The sequence below is a fragment of the Lissotriton vulgaris genome, chromosome 7, assembly GCF_964263255.1.
Source record: "Lissotriton vulgaris chromosome 7, aLisVul1.2, whole genome shotgun sequence".
Taxonomy (NCBI): domain Eukaryota; kingdom Metazoa; phylum Chordata; class Amphibia; order Caudata; family Salamandridae; genus Lissotriton; species Lissotriton vulgaris.
In genome coordinates, this window is record NC_141695.1 from 1,753,074,148 (window position 1) to 1,753,099,135 (window position 24,988).

At 46.1% G+C, this 24,988-nt stretch overlaps 1 protein-coding gene across 3 annotated transcripts in view; it reads left to right on the top strand.

Annotated features, from left to right (window-relative positions):
• The window catches only part of LOC147706578 (cornifelin homolog A-like), a 45,648-nt gene extending 37,232 nt beyond the window's left edge, over positions 1-8,416 (top strand). For 2 of the 3 annotated variants that reach the window (XR_015297668.1, XR_015297667.1), the window contains exons 4-5: positions 4,515-5,752; positions 5,852-8,416. Coding sequence is in view for 1 of the 3 variants with exons in the window: in XM_086933058.1 (XP_086789184.1) it covers positions 4,515-4,604 (90 nt within the window). In the remaining 2 variants the exon portion in view is untranslated. Of the gene's footprint in view, positions 1-4,514 lie in introns of all 3 variants that reach the window. The other variant, XM_086933058.1, reaches the window with a different exon arrangement.
• Positions 8,417-24,988: the final 16,572 nt, after the last annotated feature.

Consider the following 24,988-nt stretch of genomic DNA (forward strand, 5'->3'; position numbering starts at 1 on the left):
CCCCCTGCCCGTCAACGAAAAATCTGGGTGTAAAATCGGAGTCTGACCTGACTTTTTAGATCCAAACACGCTCTATTACATCCTCTTGCTTCGGCATACTGAAAGAGCTGAGGAGTTTACTGCATCTACTCCTTCTGCACCGACTCCCTGAGAGCTGTTGTAGATCAGCCGTTCATGCCACTGTGACTGCAAGGCTGGACTACGCCAAGTATCTGTACCTTGGTAGACCAGCATATCTGATGAAGCGACTGCAGATAGTGCAGAATGCGGCGGCAAGATTAATCAGAAGAGGGCCTTTTAGACAACATATCTCTCCGCTCATCAAACAGCTTCATTGGCTGATGGTTGCGAATCAGATACAATTCAAGGCCTTGATGATAGCTTTCAGGGCTCAGTGAGGTTCATGCCCCAACTACATCAGGGAACGTATTTGCCCCTATCAGCAAATATGTTCAAAGGGTGCAGGTCCTTTTCGGTGGTATCAACCAGATTACGGAACTCTCTCCCGAATAGACTTTGACTAATTCAGTCTGAAGGGGAGTTCAGGAAAGCTTTAAAGACATGGTTGTTCAGCCGAGGCTAGTTAGGAAAGTACGTGCCTCGACCTTCTGTCTATGCCCGGCCCCTCACCCTCTTTGCCCTGCTTGTGCTAGCACCGGGACACCTGTTTGAAGTAGCTGTTGCGCTTTATAAATGTATGTGTATTGTATTGTATTGTACTCTGTCGTCTTGTGCTGCTTGGTCCCTTGCGAGATCAATGTGTTCCTCGATAGAGGCCGAGTTGTCATCTGGCGGGTGATCGATGGCATTAAGTCTGAAAGAGAAGTTGTGTTGCACTCATAGTCCCACGGGTAGGCATTGGAGAGTGGAAAAAGGGCCATTGGAAAGCTCTTTGCATTGTAGGGTGTCTGAAGATGGCAGTCATGCCTCCCTCAACTCTACTACTCTGTCGTTACTGATGATGGGTTAGTTTGGTGGTAGAACATCAAACATGGTACAGGATGTGTCATTGAACCAGGTCTCTGTGAGAATCAGTAAGTCTAAATTATAGTATGTAATAGTGTCAGAAACTTCAACTTTCTGTCTCATTGCTGATCGGCAATTATGAAGCATGCAACGTAGAGCCGATGTGTGTGATTTGGTGTAAGGAGTGAAATGTGCCTTCTGCTGGGGAAATAGAGAGTCAAATACATTAGAGAGGCTGGAACTTAGGTGTGAACTAGTAACATCAAGTTGAGAGAGCCTCGAGGTGAGTTTATCAAGTTTGTGTTCTAAGGTCTGTAGAGACAAGGAGTGTGGTACAATGTGGAATCATTTGGAGATGTTGTCATTGCAGGATGGTTGTAGTGAGTAGCATTCATGGTATGCATTGGTGAGGTGAAGAGTCGATTGTTGAAGGGGTTGTGCAGCATTGTATGGGAGCTCTCAATGTGGTGTGGGGGAAGAAGCTTGGACTTTGGGAGGGGAGGTTGTTGGGCGGGTTTACGGTACATGGTGCATGCATGAGGTTGGGTCTTGGTGAAGTGGGATAAACATGGGTTACGATCAGTGGGTTTATGGTGCTTGCATGAGGTGGGTTCTTGGTCATACAGGATGAGAATGGGTTACGATGGGTGGGTTTACGGTACATGGGGTGTGCATGAGGTTGGGTCTTGGTGAAGTGGGGTGAGAATGGGTTATGATGGGTGGGTTTACGGTACATGGGGTGTGCATGAGGTTGGGTCTTGGTGAAGTGGGATGAGAATGGGTTACGATGGGTGGGTTTACGGTACATGGGGTGTGCATGAGGTTGGGTCTTGGTGAAGTGGGATGAGAATGGGTTACGATGGGTGGGTTTATGGTGCTTGCATGAGGTGGGGTCTTGGTCATACAGGATGAGAATGGGTTATGATGGGGGTTTACGGTACATGGGGTGTGCATGAGGTTGGGTCTTAGTGAAGTGGGATGAGAATGGGTTACGATGGGTGGGTTTACGGTACATGGGGTGTGCATGAGGTTGGGTCTTGGTGAAGTGGGATGAGAATGGGTTACGATGGGTGGGTTTACGGTACATGGGGTGTGCATGAGGTTGGGTCTTAGTGAAGTGGGATGAGAATGGGTTACGATGGGTGGGTTTATGGTGCTTGCATGAGGTGGAGTCTTGGTCATACAGGATGAGAATGGGTTACGATGGGGGGTTTACGGTACAAGGGGTGCGCATGAGGTTGGGTCTAGGTGAAGTGGGATGAGAATGGGTTACGATGGGTGGGTTTACGGTAAATGGGGTGTGCATGAGGTTGGGTCTTGGTGAAGTGGGATGAGAATGGGTTATGATGGGTGGGTTTACGGTGCATGGGGTGTGCATGAGGTTGGGTCTTGGTGAAGTGGGATGAGAATGGGTTACGATGGGTGGGTTTATGGTGCTTGCATGAGGTGGGGTCTTGGTCATACAGGATGAGAATGGGTTATGATGGGGGTTTACGGTACATGGGGTGTGCATGAGGTTGGGTCTTAGTGAAGTGGGATGAGAATGGGTTACGATGGGTGGGTTTACGGTACATGGGGTGTGCATGAGGTTGTGTCTTGGTGAAGTGGGATGAGAATGGATTATGATGGGTGGGTTTACGGTACATGGGGTGTGCATGAGGTTGGGTCTTGGTGAAGTGGGATGAGAATGGGTTATGATGGGTGGGTTTACGGTACATGGGGTGTGCATGAGGTTGTGTCTTGGTGAAGTGGGGTGAGAATGGGTTATGATGGGTGGGTTTACAGTACATGGGGTGTGCATGAGGTTGTGTCTTGGTGAAGTGGGATGAGAATGGGTTATGATGGGTGGGTTTACGGTACATGGGGTGTGCATGAGGTTGGGTCTTGGTGAAGTGGGATTAGAATGGGTTACGATGGGTGGGTTTATGGTGCTTGCATGAGGTGGGGTCTTGGTCATACAGGATGAGAATGGGTTACGATGGGTTGGTTTACGGTACGTGGGGTGTGCATGAGGTTGGGTCTCGGTGAAGTGGGATGAGAATGGGTTACGATGGGTGGGTTTACGGTACATAGGGTGTGCATGAGGTTGGGTCTTGGTGAAGTGGGATGAGAATGGGTTATGATGGGTGGGTTTACGGTGCATGGGGTGTGCATGAGGTTGGGTCTTGGTGAAGTGGGATGAGAATGGGTTACGATGGGTGGGTTTACGGTACATGGTGCATGCATGAGGTTGGGTCTTGGTGAAGTGTGATGAGAATGGGTTACGGAGGGCGGGTTTCTGGTGCTTGCATGAGGTGGGGTCTTGGCCATACAGGATGAGAATGGGTTACCATGGGTGGGTTTACGGTGCATGCATGAGGTGGGGACTTGGTCATATGGGATAAGAATGCTTCAAGAGTGGGAGCGGGGAAAGAGAAGGAAATGTTTTTCTGGGAGGACAGTCAATGTGTGATTACACTTTTATTTGTATGAGAGATTAGGGAGTTGATTAAAGCAAAGTGTGTTGGGGGAGTATCAGATCGTGGGGAGGAGGGTGTACTGAAGGTGTGGTTTGTCTGGAGTAGGTGAGTATTGATGTCATGTAATGGGGCTCAAATAGTGCAGGAGGAGTTATATTTTGGAGGGAGGATATGTTGTGATACAGCAGAAGTGTAGAGGAGTTGTAGTTGTGAGTCAGGAGCTTTTGAGCAAAGGTAGTGAGACGGGACAAGTGTGTGTAGTGTGTAAGGGGACTGGAGAAGTTCCGGAGGGATTTCATCACAAATGGAGGATATTTTGTGGCGTAGAAGCGGCGAGGAGTGGCTATTGTGGTGATTCAAAAGCGATGGAGGAGAGGGGGTGCAGCGAGAGAGGATAAGGGGATTAAAGTCAGAGTGATTGGGCCGATTGTGTCTAGGGTTGGGGTTGAGAAGCCTCATGTGGTGATGGTCGAATTAGTGTGATGGAGTCAGAGGGGTGAGAGGTCGGCACGTTGAAGATATAGAGAATATGTCTTGCGTGATAAAATGAGGAGTGGAGGGGTGGGTTCTGAGTTGGGGTGTGATTGAGACTTCTGTGAGGAGGAGATGGTCAGCCTTGCAAGCAAGAATCTGCTTGGTTTGTGGGCGGTGGAGTTGAGCTGGGGGAGGGGTCGCAGCAGGGGTGGGTGGGTGGCAGCAGTGTGGCACACTTAGTGATACGCAGCTAGGAAGAGGGTTGCAGCAGTACATCACACCCACTGAGATGCAGCAGGAGGAGGGTGCCAGTAGTTGGGCACACCCGGTGAGACGAGGCTGGAGCAGGGTGGCAGTAGTTGGGCACACTCAGTGAAATGCATCAGGGGTGGTGTTCGAGCAGTGTAGCACACCCAGTGACGGGCAGCTGAAGCACAGTGGCAGCAGGAAGACACACTTAATGAGACGCAGCTGCAGGAGGTGGCAGCAGTTGGGCACACCCAGTGAGACTCAGCTGGATTAGCGTGGCATCAGTGGGGCGCACCCAGTGAGATGCAGCTGGAGGGGTGGCATCAGTGGGGCACACTTGCTCACTTCCTCTCTTTCCTTCCACAGGGCACCATCTGTCATGACTTCTGCTGCCAGTGCTTCTGCGGGCACTGCATGCTGTGCCAGATGGCAAGGGAGCTGAAGACAAGGCAGTGAAGCACCCCAAAAGGCCACGGGGGTGCTTGGCCAACTCTTCCCTAAGAATGGGTCTGCTCCGGATTTTTGATCCACAACATCCACTTTGCCACGGCTTGCTATGAAGGTCCTTCATCGTAATGAAGAAATGAATAAAGATTAATTGAAGCAGCCCTACTGCTTTAATGTACAGATACATACCATAAAAGCCTCTGCAGTTCCATTATATACCAATGAAGGCCTGGTTTTCAAGCCTCTGCTACCTCCGTGCTCTCTCTTTAGTACCCCTGCCTCTTTAACATGCAGATAAGGACTTTATACACGTTTGTGCTTTACTAGTAACCCTTAAGATGAATGTATGATGTTACATCGCATATATTCACAATGCAGTAGTTTACAGCACCTTCGTTACAACGCAAGTCGTTACAACGACTTGCGCTAGAGGCGCTGGACTTATGAATTGTATGATTTACTACTTCAGCTCCAGTGTGTGGAACAGTAGGGAAGGTGTTGGGATAGTAAATCAGACTATTCCTTAGTGTAGAGCGCCATCCAGCGCAAGTCGTTGTAACGACTTGCGTTGTAATGACCGAGTTGTAAAGCTATCGCAGTGTAACAACTGCGTTGTGAAGGTTGTTCTCCCTTAAGATAGAGCTGTTTACAAGCTCCTCGCCTGCCCCACCCCCTAAACCACCTGCCCTACACCCCATGTACGGAGACCCCTGCAACGGCTGCGGGAGCCGGACTAGGACAGGTTCTGGTATTACTGTCATTTTATGCAAAACTGTTGTCACATGTTCTGAGTGACGTCACTATTTGCCTTTACAACTGTTCTTTATTCATGTGAATAAGCTTTTTTGGAAGAACCCTGTCTGTGTTTTGTTTGTACCGGAGACACTACTTTTTAATCGCCTCCGTAGTCTCATAAAGACCCAAAGGCCAGACTCCATATTATGCAGACGAGGCTCCATTTTCTGCTCGATCATTGGCCAGCCGACATTCGAACCTGTGAAAGTGTCAAATTATTCAGATGACCTTGGCAAACACCTAAAGCGACATCCATCTGGGACAAGTCCCCTTTTATCTATTCTTGAAGTTCAGACAGTAAATAGGAAGCAAACAATGTAGTCTGAATTGACATACTTTTGTCATACTGGTTAGTCCAAAGAGTATCACATGGATGCCTACAAGGTATGTCTAGAATTTGAAAATTCCTCCATGTAGGGTAAAGATCAGTGGCCATTACTATAAAAACCCCACTAACTCAGAGACGTCTTTGTGCCAGGTAATCGCACGAGGTCCTGCCGGAGGCGCCTAAGCTGCGGCAGCATCATCCCTATCCAGAGAGCCGACACTGATCCAATGACTTCAGAAGAAGAACTGAGCCCAGCTGATGTGTGCTTTCCTTTCGAGGGAACCCTCTCTTCGGAATATTACGGCTGCATGCTGTAAACAGTTATGCAGTGCGCTAAATCCCAATAAACTCTAGATGCAAGTTAAGCCCCTCCCTGCTCTCATAGTAGCACATAGAAGTAGTCCTGCGGTGCTAGGTGGCCGAATGACATTCCAACTATATTAGAGTTGTGCAATTTAGTTTAATTGTTAGTGACATACGTTAGTGCTGTTTTAATAATATTCTGTCTGGTTAATATTCATGTGATGAGACTGTTGCATTAAACATTTAAGCATAAAGTGGATTTTCTTAGTGCGGAACTTGTGGGTGATGATATATAGAACAAAGTTGGGTTTGATCTTCCAGTGCATCCCTGACCCTTTTTAAAGGACTAACCTGTGACTGACTTAAAAAACTCAATGAAGAAATGTACACAAAAAAAGAAGAGCCAAGCTGGACGAGAATAACCAAGGGGTCCCTGACCCCCTTTTAAGAGAACTGTCGGTTACCCAAAAAGCAAGGATACCATATCAACAAGCGTGTTGAGTGGGGTTGTGCGGGCCCTAATGACCTGGATTTTCATGCTCAAGTGTTGGTGCCCTGAACCAAGTACTGGGTGGGACAGTCAAACCCTGTAGAACTAAGCCAAAGTCGCAATTTATGCAACATGACGCCCAACTCCAGCACTAAAATGCGTTGGACCTTTGAGGAGTTGTTTAAATACGCACACGCAAGAAAACCACCATTACACTTACACGGAGACGTCTGTAGTAGTGATCGTTGCCTTCTACAAGGAATAAGGGAGCTGCTATTGCTGTATTGTTTTTATTATTCCCCACCTATGGGTTTGTGTGCCTTTTGAATCAGATGTTTTTTAATTTGTTTGATTAAAATGGCGACTCCTGTTGTGCTAGGAGTAAACTACAGCGAGGCAATTATACAACTTCTCAAGAATATAGGTGTCCCGATACGGGGGGCAACAGTTCTATATGTAACAGCTGCATATGCAGCATGTGCCTTTCAATTTTTTTTCTTATGGGTGGAGTTTGAAGCTGTAGACACTACCTCAGGGCAGTTTCAGGCTGACAAACCGCCAGCACTACCCACACATTATAGACAGCAACACTGGAATTATGCAGCAGGGGGAGGTCAAGTTATGTGGCCGTGTTGAGTAAAATATGTTGCAAAAAAAGGCATATTATGTAGCATAATACAGCACATTTTGTGATGGTATTAATTCGTTATTTGTTAACACTAATATAGTAATAGGCAACAGAAAGGTGACCAGCCAACCTTTAGAAAGAGTCTGCAGCTACAGGGCAACATGTCTTCCTGCGTTTTTAGTAACTTTTGAACTGTTTAAGCTAGGACCAACATTCTTTGTGTTAAAATCTGCAGGTTATGAGGCACATGATGGATTATGTGGCAAATCTATAATATGCGGGAAATTGCAGCTGACGTACAATCGTATAATTCCAGTGGCCCTGAATATAGGGCATGCCAGTATCTGGTAGCCCCTTTGATTTACCATGAGCACCAACATTGGTTTGCTGGTATGCTACCCCCCTACACATACACACACACGTTCGAGTGGGTTCCTTTAGTAATGAAGGGGCTACATGGCTAGTACGGTTATGTTTCATATAGGTACCCTAATATAGGCCCGGGTAAGATCATACACCTTCACCTACATTATCTCCCTAATACTACACAGTGACGAGCCTTTAGGATTGAACCTTTACCTAGTTCTAGACCTAGGTGCAGAAGGAGGGTTTTTCCTGAACAATAGCGTCCTATAACTTCATCAATTGACTCATACAGTATGAATGAATATTCATGAGGGTTCTTGGAAATCAGGCAGGGGTTACACCACCCACCCCACCTTATCTGCCTACAAGGTTCATCCCATACGTCATCCTCAAATCCAACAATGACTTATACATGAAACAAGGGACAAAGAAACCCTAGATACTTTTGTATAAATACTGCACATCTTGCAAGGGTTGGTAGAGGGAACCAAGACTTTCAGGCCGACACACTGACCAGAGACGCTGAGGCTCCTGCTAGCAGACGCTCCAGCGGACAGTGGTCTAACACATCCCTTGTGGGTGTCCAACTCGAGACCAGTACTGAGTCTCATACTCTCTCACTTCAGGAAATGGAGTTTTACTAAATCCTAGAGGGATTCTTGGCTTCACACTTACTCACATGGTAGGTACACTTTAGTACATCTAGATAGGCATTGTAGGAGTACGCGCACTTTTATCCTGCATTTTATATCCATGTATTTATTCATGCTTATTGCAAGATGGAAGAACTGTCCTATCCTTTTATTTTAAATGTACTGCTGATCATATATATATGCTACTTTCTAACGGTTGTTGCAGCACATCTATTTTACACTAGAAGAACAACTGTTCAATAAATTCTTTTTGTAACACGCCCGACTCTTTCTTCTGTGTAACTCTCTGAGACTGAATAAGCGAGCACGAGCGACTGAGCGAAAAGTAGTCCATCGTTTCCATGATCCTGAGGGATCAGGGTTGTCATGTTTTGAGGTTGCCAGAAACTATTCTCTCTCTGATAAGAGGAGATTCTAGTGGCACATTGAGCTGTCTAAAACAGACCGGCTAACATTCTTAGTGGGGGTGTACGGAACCAGTCTGCCACCAAACCCACAGTTTACGTTATCCAAACGCGCAGGTACTGTATGGGTAATATAGGAACTACACGTACTGGCTGGATTTATAGCCTTCCCACTTCCTGAAAATCTACTAATTGTTGAGGTCGTAAGGATCTTGATTTACAGTTTCCTTATACAGGAAACTCACTCAATATTGTATTGTATTGTAATTGCATTTATATAGCGCTTACTACCCCTGACGAGGCGCCAAAGCGCTTTTTCGACGAGTAGCACGCTACTCCGGGATTCATAGAGGATTAGTGTTGAATTAGTATAGTGAAAAACATGCAAGTACATTTTAAGTGGTGGATAGGTTAGTCAGTTATTTGGATTTGGAAAGATAGCAGAAGGATAGAGGAGGTAAAGGTTTGTTTTTATATAGCGCTTGTTGACGCACGCTATTCAGGAAGCCTACAAAGGATTAGTGGTGAATTAATATGGTGAAATATGAAGTAATTTCAGTGGTGGATATTAGTCAGTTACTTGGAGTGAGAAGAATAGCGGAGGGATAAAAGGGGAAGAAAGATTTGCATTCATATAGCACTTGTAACCCCTGATGTGTGTTGAAGCGCTTTTCTGGCGAGTAGCACGCCCCTCCGGAACCCATAAAGTATTACTGTTGAAAATTAGTATAGTAAAAAATATGAAGTAATTTGAGTAGTGGATATGTTATTCAGTTATTTGGGTAGTATATTAGTATAGTTTAATATGGAATTTGAGAAGTGAATATGTTAGTCTGTTAATTTCGATTGAAAATGATAGTGGAGGGATAAAAGAGTGAAATACTTTTTTTTGTTGGTCTTAGCAATAGGAGGAGGCTTTTGGGTGAGTAAAAAAGTTTTGGAGGGAAGGACTCAGAGAGTGAGTTTAGAAAGGTTTGTTTTAGGGGATCGGTATAGTGAAAGAGGTGTCAAATGATGCAAGCAGGGGTAGAGTAGGAGAGAGTCTAGAAAGGGTTATTTTGGCAATCATAATAGTGGTATGGGGTTTGGGATAAATGAGAGAGTGGATGTAGAGGATATATTGATAGATGTATAGGATGAGAGATAGGGTAGTGCATTGGAAGGAGTAGTAGAAGAAGTTTGAGATGAGTCAGAAGGTTGGGCTAGAAGATATATTGAGCGAAGTATAGGCTGAGAAATAGGGTAGTGCATTGGAAATGCTAAATTAGAAGAAAGTGATAAATATATAGATCCATACATTTTATTGAAAGTATATATATACATAAAGGAGGTAGGTATATGTATATTAAAGATATTGATAGAGGCACAGGATGAGAGATAGGGTAGTGCATTGGATATGCTTTTTCAGGAAGAAAAGTAACAGACACACAGATCCAAGTACATGGAAGGCACATAGATGCACAATGGAAGTATGTACCTGTAGACCAAAGATGATTTTTATTTATTTATTATTATTATATTTTCTCTCAACAATATAATTATTTTACATGTTTATACAAAGTAATACACAAAGATAGGTACATGTCTATACTGAACAAAAATGCTTGTATACAGAAGGATATTCTGTAAATTTCTGTTTGCATATGGTGCTTATGTGGGGAAGAGCCAAATCTTGAGTAGTTTTCTGAAGATATGGTGGTTGTCGTGGACTTTATGTTGGGGGGTAAAGAGTTCCATAGTTTAGCTGCTTGAACAGAGAAGGATGTGCCACCCATGTTTTCTTTTCTTCTATGGTGAGATTTTGAGGCGAGATGCTCCTTTAGAGCGGAGGTTCCTTTGTAAATGACAAAGCTATTAATTTAGCTATTTTAAAAAACAACACATAAATAAAAAAAAAGTAATTTATAAGACCAATAGCTAAAACTTTCCTAATGCGAGACCTATTGCATTTCCAATGCTTGTTTAGGACTTGTGCCCTGCGTCACACCATCACCTTCATGCACGGTCATCTTTACTAGAAAGATTGGCGGGAGGCGCAGCATCAGACCGGGCTGTGCATGGAAATGCCCAGGGGTTGCATTAAATCAGCGCGGAGGAGCTCGTGGCATTCCAGCTCCACTTTCATTGCACTGACGTCATTTTTAGAGCACCATAGGTACACACCTTTTGTTTGTGATGCTTCAGTGCGCCTGGATGCCTGACTGTCGGGGGGGGGAGGAGAAGAGAGCCACTGATAATAATAATTTATACATGTTTAATCTGCATGCTGACAGATTGTAAAATTTACTTTGGGATGTGAATCGTGGGGGGGGGGGCTTGGCTTGCTTTCATCACTCTCCGTCGGTGCCACCAAACTAACCTGAAGCTTGGGGGAGCCTCCCTCAAGCTTCAGGTTAGTTTGGTGGCACCGACGGAGAGTGCGGGGCCTCGTGTACCTGAGCACGGTCCAGGTGAGGTGAGGTCCAGTCCCCTGTCATTCTGGATCACGTTGAGTATCCAGTGACAAGGAGGATCAGTATTTGAATGTAGGTACAGGCTGTATCGTTCCTACGTGTATTATCAATATCATTTTCACTGATTAGTTGGGTGTTTTATTTGTTTTCACTCACATATAACAGTAGCAACTATTGTAAGAGCAGTGGCCCTGATGAAAGCCAAGGGACGTTTTGCCCGGTAGGCAGAAACATGTTGGCCCTATTCGCGACAGTCATTTGTTCCATACTGTCGTTTGCGCTGTTCCTGTTTTTTAATTAGGGGATGTGCCTCGTTTCTATTAAAAAGTTGTTTAGACACATCACCCTATTTTATATTCACCACTTTTTCTGTATGTTGCACTGTGTCTCTATCACTTTTCACCAACCATCATAAACTGGCCAACTATTTGGAGGTTCATTTCACTGTGGACCGCACCCAGTATTCACGATCTACTGTGTGGCGTGGGGTCTAGATGATCTAGGGACCCGCCAGGCCACGGTGTGGACGGCCAAATGATAGGACGGATCACTTGGTTTGTTTGACGGTTATCCACAAAATTTCTGTACTGGATTTGGTTGATCAGTCTGTGATAGTTTTTCTAGACACTATTTTTCTAGAGATTACTTTTTTGTCCCCCACACATGTTTCTCTTGTTCTCCTGTGTTTGACCTTCAGAATTTAGTATATGGTGACTGCAGCACCAACTGACATAGTGGAAGATTTGTCAGTATGGCCAGTACAATGTATGGCTCATAGACCTCCTGGTTTCTTGTTCGTGATTCATATGATGTTGCTGGGGAAATGAACCAGTAGTAGGTCTTTAATCTTTTCCCTTTGACCCTCCTCTCCCTGTATATGTTCGGATTAGCTTGTTGAAATCTTCCTTCAAAGTTGGAATTGAAGGCCACAGTGTAGCATCCAAGACAGTATACATAGGTGGAACAAGCATTTGCAATGCAATAGGTCTTGCATTACTAAAGGTTTGAGCTATTGGCATTGCATTATTATTAGCAACGCCAATAGCTCAAAGTTTCAGTAATGCAAAACCGATTGCATTGCAAATGCTTGTTTTTGTAGGCATGTGGAGATTAAGTGATATGGCCAAAATCCCATGATGTTGAGCCAACACCAAGACTCAAACCTAGTTCCCCAGCTCCAAAGTCGGCAGCTCCCCTGATGTCATGTGGCACTTGCTGATATGGCTCTCATTTCATGACACAGATGAAGGCATTTTATCATTATACTGGTATAACGTTTATGGCACATTATGACTATTGCTATCTGAGGTCGAAGCCTGTAACATTGGTGTTACCTAAAGCACATCTGTTGCCTATAGCTCTAAGGTCTCTGCGGCCTGAGTGGTATCTCTACCTCCTGGGCCTGCCAAGTAGTTCTAACCTTGGGAATAGCGAGGCATATTATCAACAACTAGCAATATTTATCGCTAAATGCGCTTAGCAATATTTTTTTTTCCGCCGCGCATCGCCGGATATTATCGCAGATAGCCTGCTATTAGCAACGTTTATCTCCAAAGTGATAAATATCCGGTGATAGCGGCAAAATGTGTGAATATTGCTGGAAATTCAGCGATATTCAGGCATTATTGCTAATAGGGACTTAACCTGAATATCCACCTCCCATTGGATATACAGGCTAAGAAGTGGTCTGAGCAGGCGTTAGGATTTGGCGACATTCGCGCTTAGCGTGAATATTTTAATCGCTACGCCTTCGTTGATAATAGGTGATAGTGATGTTAGCGACTGCTTTCAGTCGCTAACAGGTTGGGTACGCCCACTTTGCATGTCATTAGCGATAAATATCGCTGACATGCAAAGCGGGCCCCAAACCGCTCGCTATCGCCTACAAGCTGTTGCTAAATGCTGTTAGGGACAGTTGCTAATAGAGCGATAAAATTATCACCGTTTTCGGCTGCAAAAGCGGCGAAAGTCTCATATCGCCCGCCTTTGTAATATGCCCCAGCTTTCGTTACTATACAGCGTGAGATTGTGGGAACTGTGTTGTTCTCAACCGGGTGCTTCCAAGTAGCTTCGCAGCCAACTGAATGGCTAAGAACCTACTTGGGAGAGTCTGGATAGAAACAACTGAAGTCTATAGAAAGCAAAAGTGAAGAAAGCTTGTACACACATATACCATACCACAAAACTCACCAAAATGCCAGTAGTAGTGGCAGCTAAATCATTACTCATGAATGCTTTGACTGACGATTATATCAATGGGCTGGCCAGTTGCCCCTGTTTGAGACATTCAACAATCTCTTTTTTGCAACTGATGTTATATAGAAAGTTAAGGAGGGGAAACTGGACAAAGTAAATACAGTGATTAGAGCCTTTTTTACTTCTATACCTGTCTTCTTGACATCTGAGAGCAGGGGTTGTAAGAGAAGTGGTAGATTTTCCAAAGCCTAGCCATACCTTATTCATGTCCATAGCAAGGAATAATGCTGAATTACGTGTTTAGACTATTTCAACGTGTTGTGAAACCGGTGGCATTTTAGACAATTCTATACAAATTGTGGAGTAAGTAGTCGAATTTGACCCTGTCAAAAATCCGGAATTTGGAAAAACTTCCCACTCGCACCATAAGGAATCTTGGGATTGCATTTTGATGACTTTGGCATGCATGTATCACAGGAAACACTCTCTGGCTATAGTCTATAGTCTTGTTAATCCCCCCACAAAGCCAAAAGGCACATTTTTAACAAGAACTGGCCAAGTCAATAGACTTATTACCTATGTTAACGCCTTTTGTTCATTCTGAAGAGCATCTGCTGTAAAAGTAAATCATAAGGCACAGTGTTGCAGCCACTGCTGGCTGCTTACTGTTTTAGGCATGCAACATGACTATTTTATTTAACAAGCATTTGCAATGCAATAGGTCTCGCATTAGAAAAGTTTGAGCTATTGGTATTGTAAACGACACATTTTTTATTAATGTTTTGTTTTTGAAAATACCGAAATTAATAGCGTTGTCATTTACAATGCCATAGTTATAACTTTCGCAAATGTGACACCTATAGCATTTGTAATGCAATATGTGTTGTATTTACGTGACTTACTTGTATTGATATTACAAACAACAATGGTTTTTAATTTTTTTTCAATAATTAATACTTAAATGAAAGATATTATAATTTATAATGGCACTAGCTTAAAGTTTTGTAAATAACGTTTGTGAAGATTATGTTCAGTGTATTTTATTGTGACGAAAATCCAAGAACAGAAGTGAAATATTAACATCTTTTTGTTACATTTGCAATAAAGCTTGAAACATTGAGAGAACATATGTGAACCTGGTGTTGTTGAATGGTTGCACAGATTGATGCTGAGGTGGCGCTGAGTGATGTTGTGATGGCAAACGAGTGATGCTGGGGCCTTCAGTGATGTTGTGGTAGCGCATAGTGATGTTGTGGTGCCCCCGAGTGATGCTGTGGTGGTGATGTGTGATGCTGTATGCTATGCTATGTTTTGTATTGCTATCCTATGTTTTGTTTTGTTATGCTATACTATGTTTTGCTATCCTATGCTTTGAATTGTTATGCTATGCTATGCTGTGTTTTGTTATGCTATGCTATGCTATGTTTTGCTATGCTATGCTTTGTTATGCTATGCTATGCTATGTTTTGTTGTGTTTTATTATGCTATGTTTTGTTTTGTTATGCTATACTATGTTTTGCTATCCTATGCTTTGATTTGGCGCTGGCAGTGGCGAGGGATGATTTGGAGGGTGGATTTGGAGGTGGGGGAGTTGGAGTTGGAGGGTGGAGTTGGAGGGTAGAGTTGGATGGTGGAGGGTGGATTTGGATGGTGGATTTGGATGTAGGATTTTGATTTGGATGGTGTAGTTTGATGGTGGAGTTTGATGGTGGCGTTTGATGGTGGAGTCGGATGGTGGAGTCGGAGGGTGGAGTTGGAGGGTGGAGTTGGAGGGTGGAGTTGGAGGTTGGAGTTGGATGGTGGAGTTGGATGGTGGAGTTGTAGGGTGGAGTTGGATTTTGAGGGTGGAGTTGGAGTCTGTAGTTGTAGTTTGCGGGTGGATTTGGAGGGTGGATTTGGATTTGGAGGGTGGATTTGGAGGCTGGAGTTGTAGTTGGAGGGTGGATTTGTAGGGTGTATTTGGATGTTGGAGGGTGGAGTTGAATGGTGTTTTTGGAGGGTGGTGTTGGAGGGTGGATTTGTAGTTGGAGGAAGGAGTTGGAGGGTAGATTTGGAGTGTTGAGTTGGAGTGTGTCGTTGGATGGTGGAGTTAGAGGGTGTAGTCGGAGGGCGGATTTGGAGGGTGTAGTAGTACTTGAATGGTGGATTTGGATGGTGGATTTTGAGGGTGGAGTTGGAGGGAAGAGTGGTGGGCGGGTAGAGTGGTGGCGCTAGAGTGTGGGTGCTAGAGTGTGGGCGCTAGAGTGTGGGCGCTGGAGTGGTGGTGCATAGAGTGGTGGGTAGGGTGGTGGCGGATAGGGTGGTGGCACATAGAGTGGTGGCGGATACAGTGGTAGAGTGATGGTGGAGAGAGTGGTAGAGTGGTGGTGGTAGAAGGCTGTACTGTGTGTGAGAGAGAGTGTGAGTGTGAGAGAGAGAGTGTGTGAGAGAGAGTGTGTGTGTGAGAGAGAGAGTGTGTGTGTGAGAAAGAGTGTGTGTGTGTGTGAGAGTGAGTGAGTGTGAGAGAGAGTGTGTGTGAGAGAGAGAGAGTGTGTGTGAGAGAGAGAGAGTGTGTGTGAGAGAGAGAGAGTGTGTGTGTGTGTGAGAGAGAGTGTGTATGTGTGTGAGAGAGAGTGTGTGTGTGTGTGTGTGTGAGAGAGAGAGTGTGTGTGTGTGTGAGAGAGAGAGTGTATGTGGGAGAGATAGAGAGAGAGAGTGTGTGTGTGTGAGAGAGAGAATGTGTGTGAGAGAGAGTCAAGTCAGTCAAGTCAAGTGATTTGTATAGCGCGCTACATACCCAGAGGGTCTCAAGGCGCTTGAGGACGGGTGGGGAATTACTTGTCGAATATCCAGGTTTTAAGTTGCTTTCTGAATGTAAGGTGGTTCTGAGTGAGGCGAAGGTGAGTGGGAAGTGAGTTCCAGGTTTTAGCTGCCAGGTAGGAGAAGGATCTGCCTCCCATGGTGGTTTTGTTGATGCGAGGTGCAGTTGCAAGGGCTTGGCTGGAGGATCGTAGGAGGCGGGAGGGGGTGTAGAAGGAAAGTCGTGAGTTGAGGCATTCGGGTCCAAGTTCGTAGAGTGCTTCGTGTGCGTGGGTTAGGAGGCGGAAAGTAATTCTCTTGTTAACGGGGAGCCAGTGGAGGTTTTTCAGGTGTCCAGAGATGTGGTCTTTACGCGGGATGTCTAGTATGAGTCTGGCTGAGGCGTTCTGGATGCGTTGGAGTTTTATTGGGAGTTTTGCGGTGGTGCCGGCGTATAGGGTGTTTCCGTAGTCCAGGCGGCTCGTGATCAGAGCGTGGGTGACCGTTTTTCTGGTTTCGGTGGGGATCCAGCGAAATGTTTTTTGGAGCATGCGAAGAATATTGAAGCAAGAAGATGAGACGGTGTTGACTTGTCTGTTCATAGAGAGTGAGGAGTCCAGGATGACACCTAAGTTCCGTGCGTGGTCCGTCGGGATGGGTGCTTTTCCAAGGGCCTCTGGCCACCAAGAGTCATCCCAGGCGGAGGGGGAGGAACCAAGGATGAGGACTTCAGTTTTGTCGGAGTTCAGTTTTAGACGGCTGTACTTCATCCACTCGGCTACTTCTTTCATTCCTTCATGTAGGTTGGTTTTGGCGGTGTTGGGGTCTTTGGTGAGTGATAGTATCAGTTGAGTGTCATCAGCGTAGGAGATGATGTTGAGGTTATGTTGGCGTGCGATGGTCGCGAGGGGGCTCATGTATACGTTGAAGAGGGTGGGACTGAGTGAGGATCCTTGTGGCACGCCGCAGATGACTTCTGTAGCTTCTGATTTGAATGGTGGAAGGCGGACTCTCTGGGTTCTTCCGGCGAGGAACGAGGTGATCCACTCCAGTGCTTTTCCCTGGATTCCAATGTTTCTGAGGCGTTGTATTAAGGTGCTATGACAGACTGTGTCAAAGGCTGCGGAGAGGTAGAGGAGGATGAGGGCGACCGTGTCTCCGTTGTCTAGCAGAGTTCGAATGTCGTCAGTTGCTGCGATGAGTTCGGTCTCAGTGCTGTGTTTGGCTCGGAAGCCGGACTGTGAGGAGTCGAGGGATTTGTTGGTTTCGAGGAAGGCGGCGAGCTGGTTGTTGACAGCTTTCTCAATGACTTTGGCCGGGAATGGAAGGAGCGAGATGGGGCGGTAGTTTTTGAGTTCGGTGGGTTCAGCTGTGGGTTTCTTCAGAAGGGCACTGAGTTCGGCATGTTTCCAACTTTCCGGGAAGGTGGCGGAGTTGAGGGAGCAGTTGATGACGTCTCGGAGGTGCGGTGCTATAATGGAGTCAGCTTTGTTAAAGATGTGGTGAGGGCATGGGTCTGTGGGGGATCCTGAGTGGATGGAGTTCATTAGGCGGATGGTGTCTTCAGTGGAGATTGGGTTCCAGTCATTGAGGATGTTCAAGGGGGGTGGGGGTCCTGCAGAAGGTTGAGTGGGTTGGTTTTCGGGCCGGTTGTCGAAGCTGTTGTGGATGTCAGCAATCTTGTTGTAGAAGAATGAGGCTAGGGAGTCGCAGAGGGCTTGAGAGGGGGTGATGTCGTTGGAGTTGGCTGAGGGGTTGGTGATTTCCTTGACGATGTTGAATAATTCTTTGCTTTTATGGGCGTTGTTGTCTAGTCGGTGTGTGTGTGAGAGAGAGTGTGTGTGTGAGAGAGAGAGAGTGTGTGTGTGAGAGAGAGTGTGAGAGAGAGTGTGTGTGTGTGTGAGTGTGTAAGAGAGTGTATAAGAGAGTGTGTAAGAGAGAGAATGTGTAAGAGAGAGAGCATGTAAGAGAGAGTGTGTAAGAGAGAGAGTGTGTAAGAGAGAGAGTGTGTAAGAGAGAGAGTGTGTAAGTGAGAATAAGAGAGAGTGTGCAAGAGAGAGTGTGTAAGAGAGAGAGTGTGAGAGAGAGAGAGAGAGTGAGATAGAGAGAGTGTGAGAGAGAGAGTGTGTGAGAGAGAGAGTGTGAGAGAGAGTGTAAGAGAGAGTGTGTAAGAGAGAAAGTGTGTAAGAGAGAGAGTGTGTAAGAGAGAGTGTGTGTAAGAGAGAGTGTGTGAGTGAGGTAGAGAGAGAGAGAGAGAGAGAGAGAGAGAGAGAGAGAGGTAGGGAGAGAGAGTGAGGTAGTGAAGGAGAGAGAGTGAGGTGGTGAGGGAGAGAGGTAGTGAGAGAGTGTCTGAGAGAGAGTGTGTAAGAGAGAGTGTGTAAGAGAGAGAATGTGTAAGAGAGAGTGTGTAAGAGAGAGAGTGTGTAAGAGAGTGTGTAAGAGAGAGTGGGTAAGAGAGAGTGCGTGAGAGAGAGAGTGTGAGAGAGTGTGTGAGAGAGAGAGAGTGTGTGAGTGTGAGAGAGAGTGTGTGAGAGAGAGTGTGTGAGAGAGAGAGTGTGTGAGAGAGAGAGTGTGTGAGAGAGAGAGTGTGTGAGATAGTGAGGTAGTGAGATAGTGAGATAGTGAGGTAGTTAGATGGAGAGATAGTGAGGTATTGAGGTAGTGAGATAGAGAGAGAGTGAGGTAGGCCAATCAAGAGAGAGTGAGGTAGTGAGATAGAGAGAGAGTGAGGTAGTGAGATAGTGAGATAGAGAGAAAGTGAAGTAGTGAGATAGAGAGAGAGAGAGAGGTAGAGAGAGAGAGAGGTAGTGAGAGAGAGTGAGGTAGTGAGATAGAGAGAGAGTGAGGTAGTGAGATAGCGAGATAGTGAGATAGAGAGAATGGTGTAGTGAGATAGTGAGAGAGTGAGGTAGTGAGGTAGTGAGATAGAGAGAGAGTGAGGTAGTGAGGTAGTGAGATAGAGAGAGAGTGAGGTAGCGAGGTACTGAGGTAGTGAGATAGAGAGAGAGTGTGGTAGTGAGGTTGTGAGATAGAGAGAGAGTTAGGTAGTGAGGTAGTGAGATAGAGAGAGAATGAGGTAGTGAGGTACTGAGGTAGTGAGATAGAGAGAGAGTGAGGTAGTGAGATAGAGAGAGAGTGAGGTACTGAGGTACTAAGGTAGTGAGATAGAGAGAGAGAGTGAGGTAGTGAGGTACTGAGGTAGTGAGATAGAGAGAGAGTGAGGTAGTGATGTAGTGAGGTAGTGAGATCGAGAGAGAGTGAGGTAGTGAGATAGAGAGAGTGAGGTAGGCCGAATGAGATAGAGAGAGAGTGAGGTAGTGTGAGAGAGAGAGGTAGTGAGGTAGGGCCCAATTCACAGAACTAACTTAAGACAAAATCCTAAACTTACTACTTTTGGTATTCACAGAATTTAGGATTTTGTCTTAAGTTTGTCTTAAAACAGACTTAAGACAAACTTAAGACAAAATTCTAACTTCTGTGAATACCAAAAGTAGTAAGTTTAGGATTTTGTCTCAAGTTAGTTCTGTGAATCGGGCCCGTAGTGATAGAGAGAGTGAGGTAGTGAGGTAGTGAGAGAGAGAGAGGTAGTGTGGAAGTGGGAGGTAGATGGAGAGAGTGAGGTAGTGCGATGGCAGTTAATGCCCATTGCACGTAGGACCTCAGCTTTGTGCGGATACGGTGAGTTACTTAGACATGGAGAAGCGCACTGGATAATTAAAGTTTCTGCGGACAGCAGGCAAAGTGTTGTCGAATGTATTCCGTTTTTTGTTTGGATTGTTTCTTGAATCTGCAGCTATAAACTGGAGAAGCTTTATGATGAGTCCTGGGTTAACAGTGGAAGAAGGAGAAGTGAGGCCGCTGCATCTTTCTTATATTCATAAGATCAGTTCTAAAAGGATTCCTTGTTTTACTCTGTGTGTAACGCACCTGCGCACGGATGTCATTTTTCAGGACCTGGTCTTACTCGTTGTTTACAGCAATATTCACGCACATGTTTGAAGTAAACTGTTTAGCCTCCTTTTGCCAAGATTTGCAGGAATTACACGAAGTGGGACATATTTAAAACTGTTTTCACATAATCCAATGTAGCATTTCAGTTGTCTGGCATTAAATTTGATATGGCCACATTGACACAAACCGTGGAAAATGTGCTGGTGACGCGCAACACCAGAGAATTCAACACCAGAGAATTCCAAGCTGAAGCCGATACAACAAGGACATTAATATGGGATTTTCCTATTTAGGGTCAACAATAGGGTTATAAAGACCCAGATTTAAAAGTAGCGCAATAGAAAACCGAAACAGACTGCATGTCACTTTTTCTGTAACTATTTTGTAGCAAGTAATGCTCCATCTCTCCAAGCTCGAAGGATAAACGTTTGGAAATTAGCGAGGGGGGCGACAAAGACTGCTATGATTAAGTAGGGGAACTGACCGCCAGTATTGATTAAATTATAATGCAAATATGGGTGCTGTGTAAAGATAAATTGCCTGAAAGTAATTATATATTAGAAAATGTATCTGACCCCAAACTCAACGATTCTTTGGACGGACTGTTTATCTGTTTGCGTTTCTGCGATGTGAAACGCTGTTCATCTTAGAGTGTTTACATTTACATTTACCGGACTCAAATACCATTTCGAGATAATTATTGCAGCCTGCAAGAGGGAAAAAAAATCAAACCTTGGGAACGGGTCCCAGGAAGCATGGCGTGTCTGTCTGGCTGTAGAGCAGGGAGGAAGTGTTTTTAAAAGAGGAAATATCTACAGATGCTGGAAACAAGAAACCCGAGGGAGGAATGTTGGGGTAATTAAAGCAGGAAAAAAAAGTGGAGTGGTGTGTGGGGGGGGGGGGGGGGTAAAGCAATCAGAAACAGCTGGGAGGAGGCGGGGGAGGAAGGAACCAACACGAGACGGAGCAGCAAGGGCAGGGGTGGAATAGGAACTGCTCTGTTTGGTTGAAAATAGAGTTAACCAGGCTAGAGGGGCTGGGGCTGGGGCTGGGGGGGGAGGGGGAGGATAGGCTGAAAGCAAGCTGCAAGTGGTTGGGATTTCAGATGATCCTCATTAGTTTAAAGCAGTTAACATAGATCCGCTGAAAACACAAGCCGCTCGCAGCCGTGTGCAAGGGAGGAGTTTTTGCTGACTTTTGCTCCCCTTTGCTTTCGTGGGAGACATCGCCAGACCAGAGGTGCGGGGCATAGTGTATCAGGCGGGACTGCGAGGACCATAAGGCCAGTGCAGGGACACAATCAGAGGCACCTGGACCTTTCCACGCCCTCTTCCCGCCTACTAATTCCTCTACATAGCTCAACCCCCACTTCAGGCCCGCGGGACGCGTGCGGACGAGCCCGAGCGAAGCCCGGGCCAAGGGCGGGCCCGTTGTAGCCCGTTTGAGACCGGGTGAGACCGGACCGGGCCACCCCCTTGGCCGTTGCACTGGGACATTTACCCAACCACTTTACAGGGGTAAGATTCGACCTCTATCTTGTCTAGGCATTGAAATCACTCTGGTATAATATGGCGGGACGAGAAACTAGGAGCAAAGCTGCGAACTCTGCCGCCCACACAGTTGGTGCGATGGATAATTTTATTGTCAGAGCTAATTCTCTTCTGACATGAAATTGCAACCTTGGAGCGTAGACTCTCCCAGGGAATCGAGAATGCTAAGCGATCCTCCCGAGGCCACATAGCCAAAGCCCTGACTCCTACTAGACAGTCAGTTCCTGTGGAGACAAATGTGATCATTATTACCCCGTCGAATCAGGGGAGTGCCGCTGTACTACTGAGGGACCCTCTGTTGAATGTTTCTGTCATCCGGGAGTCGGTCCCAACTTCGAGTATTACAGTAGCTTCACCTGTAAATGAGAATGCCAGGTCAAAAAACCGACTGTCCCAAGGGCATAGGGAAGGAGCAATCCCCAAAAGGAAGCGTGGGCCACACACATCAGGGGGTAAAAAGGCGAAGGTTCCCAAGCACCGTAACCTTATAGAGAACAACAGGGGGAGGAACGACGGTGAGCCGACACCCATAGACACCAGTGTTCAACATAGTACCCAGGCGGATTATCAGCCTGTACATCCAGTTAGTTCACTATCAGCTAGTGGTCCCTGGGGGACGGGTGAAGACGCAGCAGAGCACAACAATTTGGTTAGTTTGTTGGAGTCCTTAATCCATCTGCTAGAAGCTAGACTTGTTCAAATGGAGACCAGGTTGGCCAAAATAGAAGAAGTAACAGGGGCTACTATAGATTACCTTAAGGCAGCCAATCTCCAACAGGGGAAGTTGGTTAACAACTATGTGCCTGCCAAAGCAGCGGGCCATCACCTACAACAGTGCCCCCTCTCCCGAGTATCCGTCCCCCACCCACTCAGCCCTCTCCTCCTGTCATTCCTCCCATTAATCCTGGACCATGGAGACAGAGGGGCGTAACATTTTGGAGGGAAAAACTCAATGCAATAAGCGAGCAATACACCTTCCCCCTGAGGCAGCTCCGTTCGTGGTTGTTTTAAGCGGAGTCCCAGATCTTGTTGGCTCTGCGAATGAAACATTCTTATCCCTAAAAAACAAGGTCCTAAGCTGGCTTAATAAATATAGACCCCTCCCCCCTGGGATTAATAGTGAAATTATCCTAGTCAGACGATACCGTGGGTGGGTTCTACAAGGAAAAAAACCATTGGCGACTGTGTCCTAATAAACTTCAGGGACCCGAGGACGGTGGCCCACATTTGTAACTGGCTTTTAGCAACCCCAGATACCTCTATTCAGGCCATACCACTGTCCGCCTTCTACCCTGACAAACTTGAGCGGTTTGGGGGAGAGGCGGATGAGGGCTGGTCCTGGGTAATACCCAGAAGATCACGTAGAGAGAACTGGTCTAGGCCGCCACCTAGAGTCTGTGGGAGGGGTGATTGGAATATCCCCTCTCCCCGTGGTCTGTACAGCCAATTTTCACATTCCAATAGGTTCAGTTGTATGGATATGGTTGACTGACATCACAACAGGGCTGGGGCAGATCAGCGGCGGTCTACTACTCCAGCTGAGCCTAGAAGAAGCGTATACACAAGGGCACCCACTATTAACAACTCGAGTAAAGGCAAGTCCTGAGATGTTAATAGAGAATCGTTTAATCAAATAGGGGCATGTGAACGACTACTTTCCAGGCCTAATGACAGGAGAACTCACCCACGGGGTCTGAATTGCTCCCAAGTATCCCAGGTTCTACCAGACTTGGATGCAGTCATGCCAACCACTTGCATCACGAGTGATAAGGGTGATTCGGGTTCAATCTCTATTGTTTCATGGAATTTGGCGGGGCTACCGACCAAACTTGACTCCCCGGAATGGGGGTCATTTATAGGCATGCAAGACGTCTGCCTCTTTCAGGAAACATGGGCCAGAGAAGATTACTGGCACACAGGATTTGCCACTTTCTCAATCCCAGCGAAATGGGGGGGGGGAAGGGTCATCCGTCTGATGGACTTCTTATTTGGGTGGACTCCCACTTGGGGTGTAAGACACGATCCTTTGAGACAAACTCCCCGGATGTTCAATGTGTATTATTGGAGTGGCCAAATGCTCTCAAATTGGCACTGGTCATTGTATACTCTAGACCAGTGGGTGTAACTAATGTCTCAGCTGCAATTGAGGACTTAGCCCTGTTTCTGAGTACTATCCCGCAAGGCACCTCCTACGTGGTAGGGGGTGACTTCAATTGCCAATTCAAGCTGCTACCATTGTTCTTGGAGGGTGCAACTATGGAGGAAGATGACCATTGGGCAATTCCTCCATTGGTTGGCCCCCATGTGAAGTCCTGGACACCACTAGCCACCCAAATTACGTCCCTGACCCTTATTAACGCTTTAAGGGCCTGTAACAAGCGGATCAATGGAGACATTCCTCCAAAACCCACCTTTAACAAACTAGGGCACAAATCCCGGTTGGATTACATCTTAGTGGAGATGCATGACTGGGCTAGAGTCATGGGTTTTAAGGTAATCCCTCGAGATGAAAGCGACCATAATGCGCTGATTCTAAAATTTTCGGTGCCGGGTGTTACTATTGATTCCCAGTGGGCTGATGACCTCCCGGACCCTAGAGCGATTCTTTCCAATGATAGACGTAGAGTCAGATGGGCAAAAATTAAAGGAAATCCGAAAGATATCCAGCAGCTTTATGCCAAAATAGTCCCAGTCTTACAAAAAGTTGAAAATCTTATCCTGCAATCTCCGTTCGTGGAGTACTATAATAAATTGAGGGATATTCACTTGGAGCTATCTGGCGCCCTAGCGGAGGTACTGAACCCCGTAGTGCAGAAAAAGAAAGGCAAAGGGATGAGAGCCTCATGGTACAATGCTGCCTGTAGGAAGGCCAAAGCTGGCTTCCTGGAAGCCATGAAGCAACAGGACAACATTGCACTGGTCAGGGCTAAGAGGAAGGAATATAAAGATCTAATTCAAAATGACAAGATCGAATGGGACAATGACAACTGGACGGACATGATGGGTGCTCTCAAATTCAGAGACGCCCGTAAATTCTGGCAGATTGTTAAAACTGGTTCTGCTGACCCGACCCCAGCAGTCGAAGCTAACATCGCACCAAATGTGTGGGAGGCCCACTTTCGATCCTTGTATGTTCAAGCCGCTATAGATCAGTTAGGGGACTCAGGTAGCCCAGTAGTAGACCCTCCCTTTATTCCCTCAATGGAGTGGGATGAATTCACTGTGGCGGAGGTTGGGGCAGCTATTTCCAGACTCTCAGCAGAAAAAGCTCCAGGGCTGGATAAACTACCAGGTGATTTGTTCAAGCGCGAACGTACGGTTTGGGCCCCATACTTACAGGTGGTATTTAATGCAATCCTAGGAGGGATGGCGGTGCCTAGTACTTGGCTGGGGGCAGAGATTGTTCCCATCTTTAAGAAGGGCTCTTCTCTGCTTCCAGCCAACTACAGGCCTATTAGCTTAATCGACGTCCCACAAAAGATCTTTGCGAGGTTGATT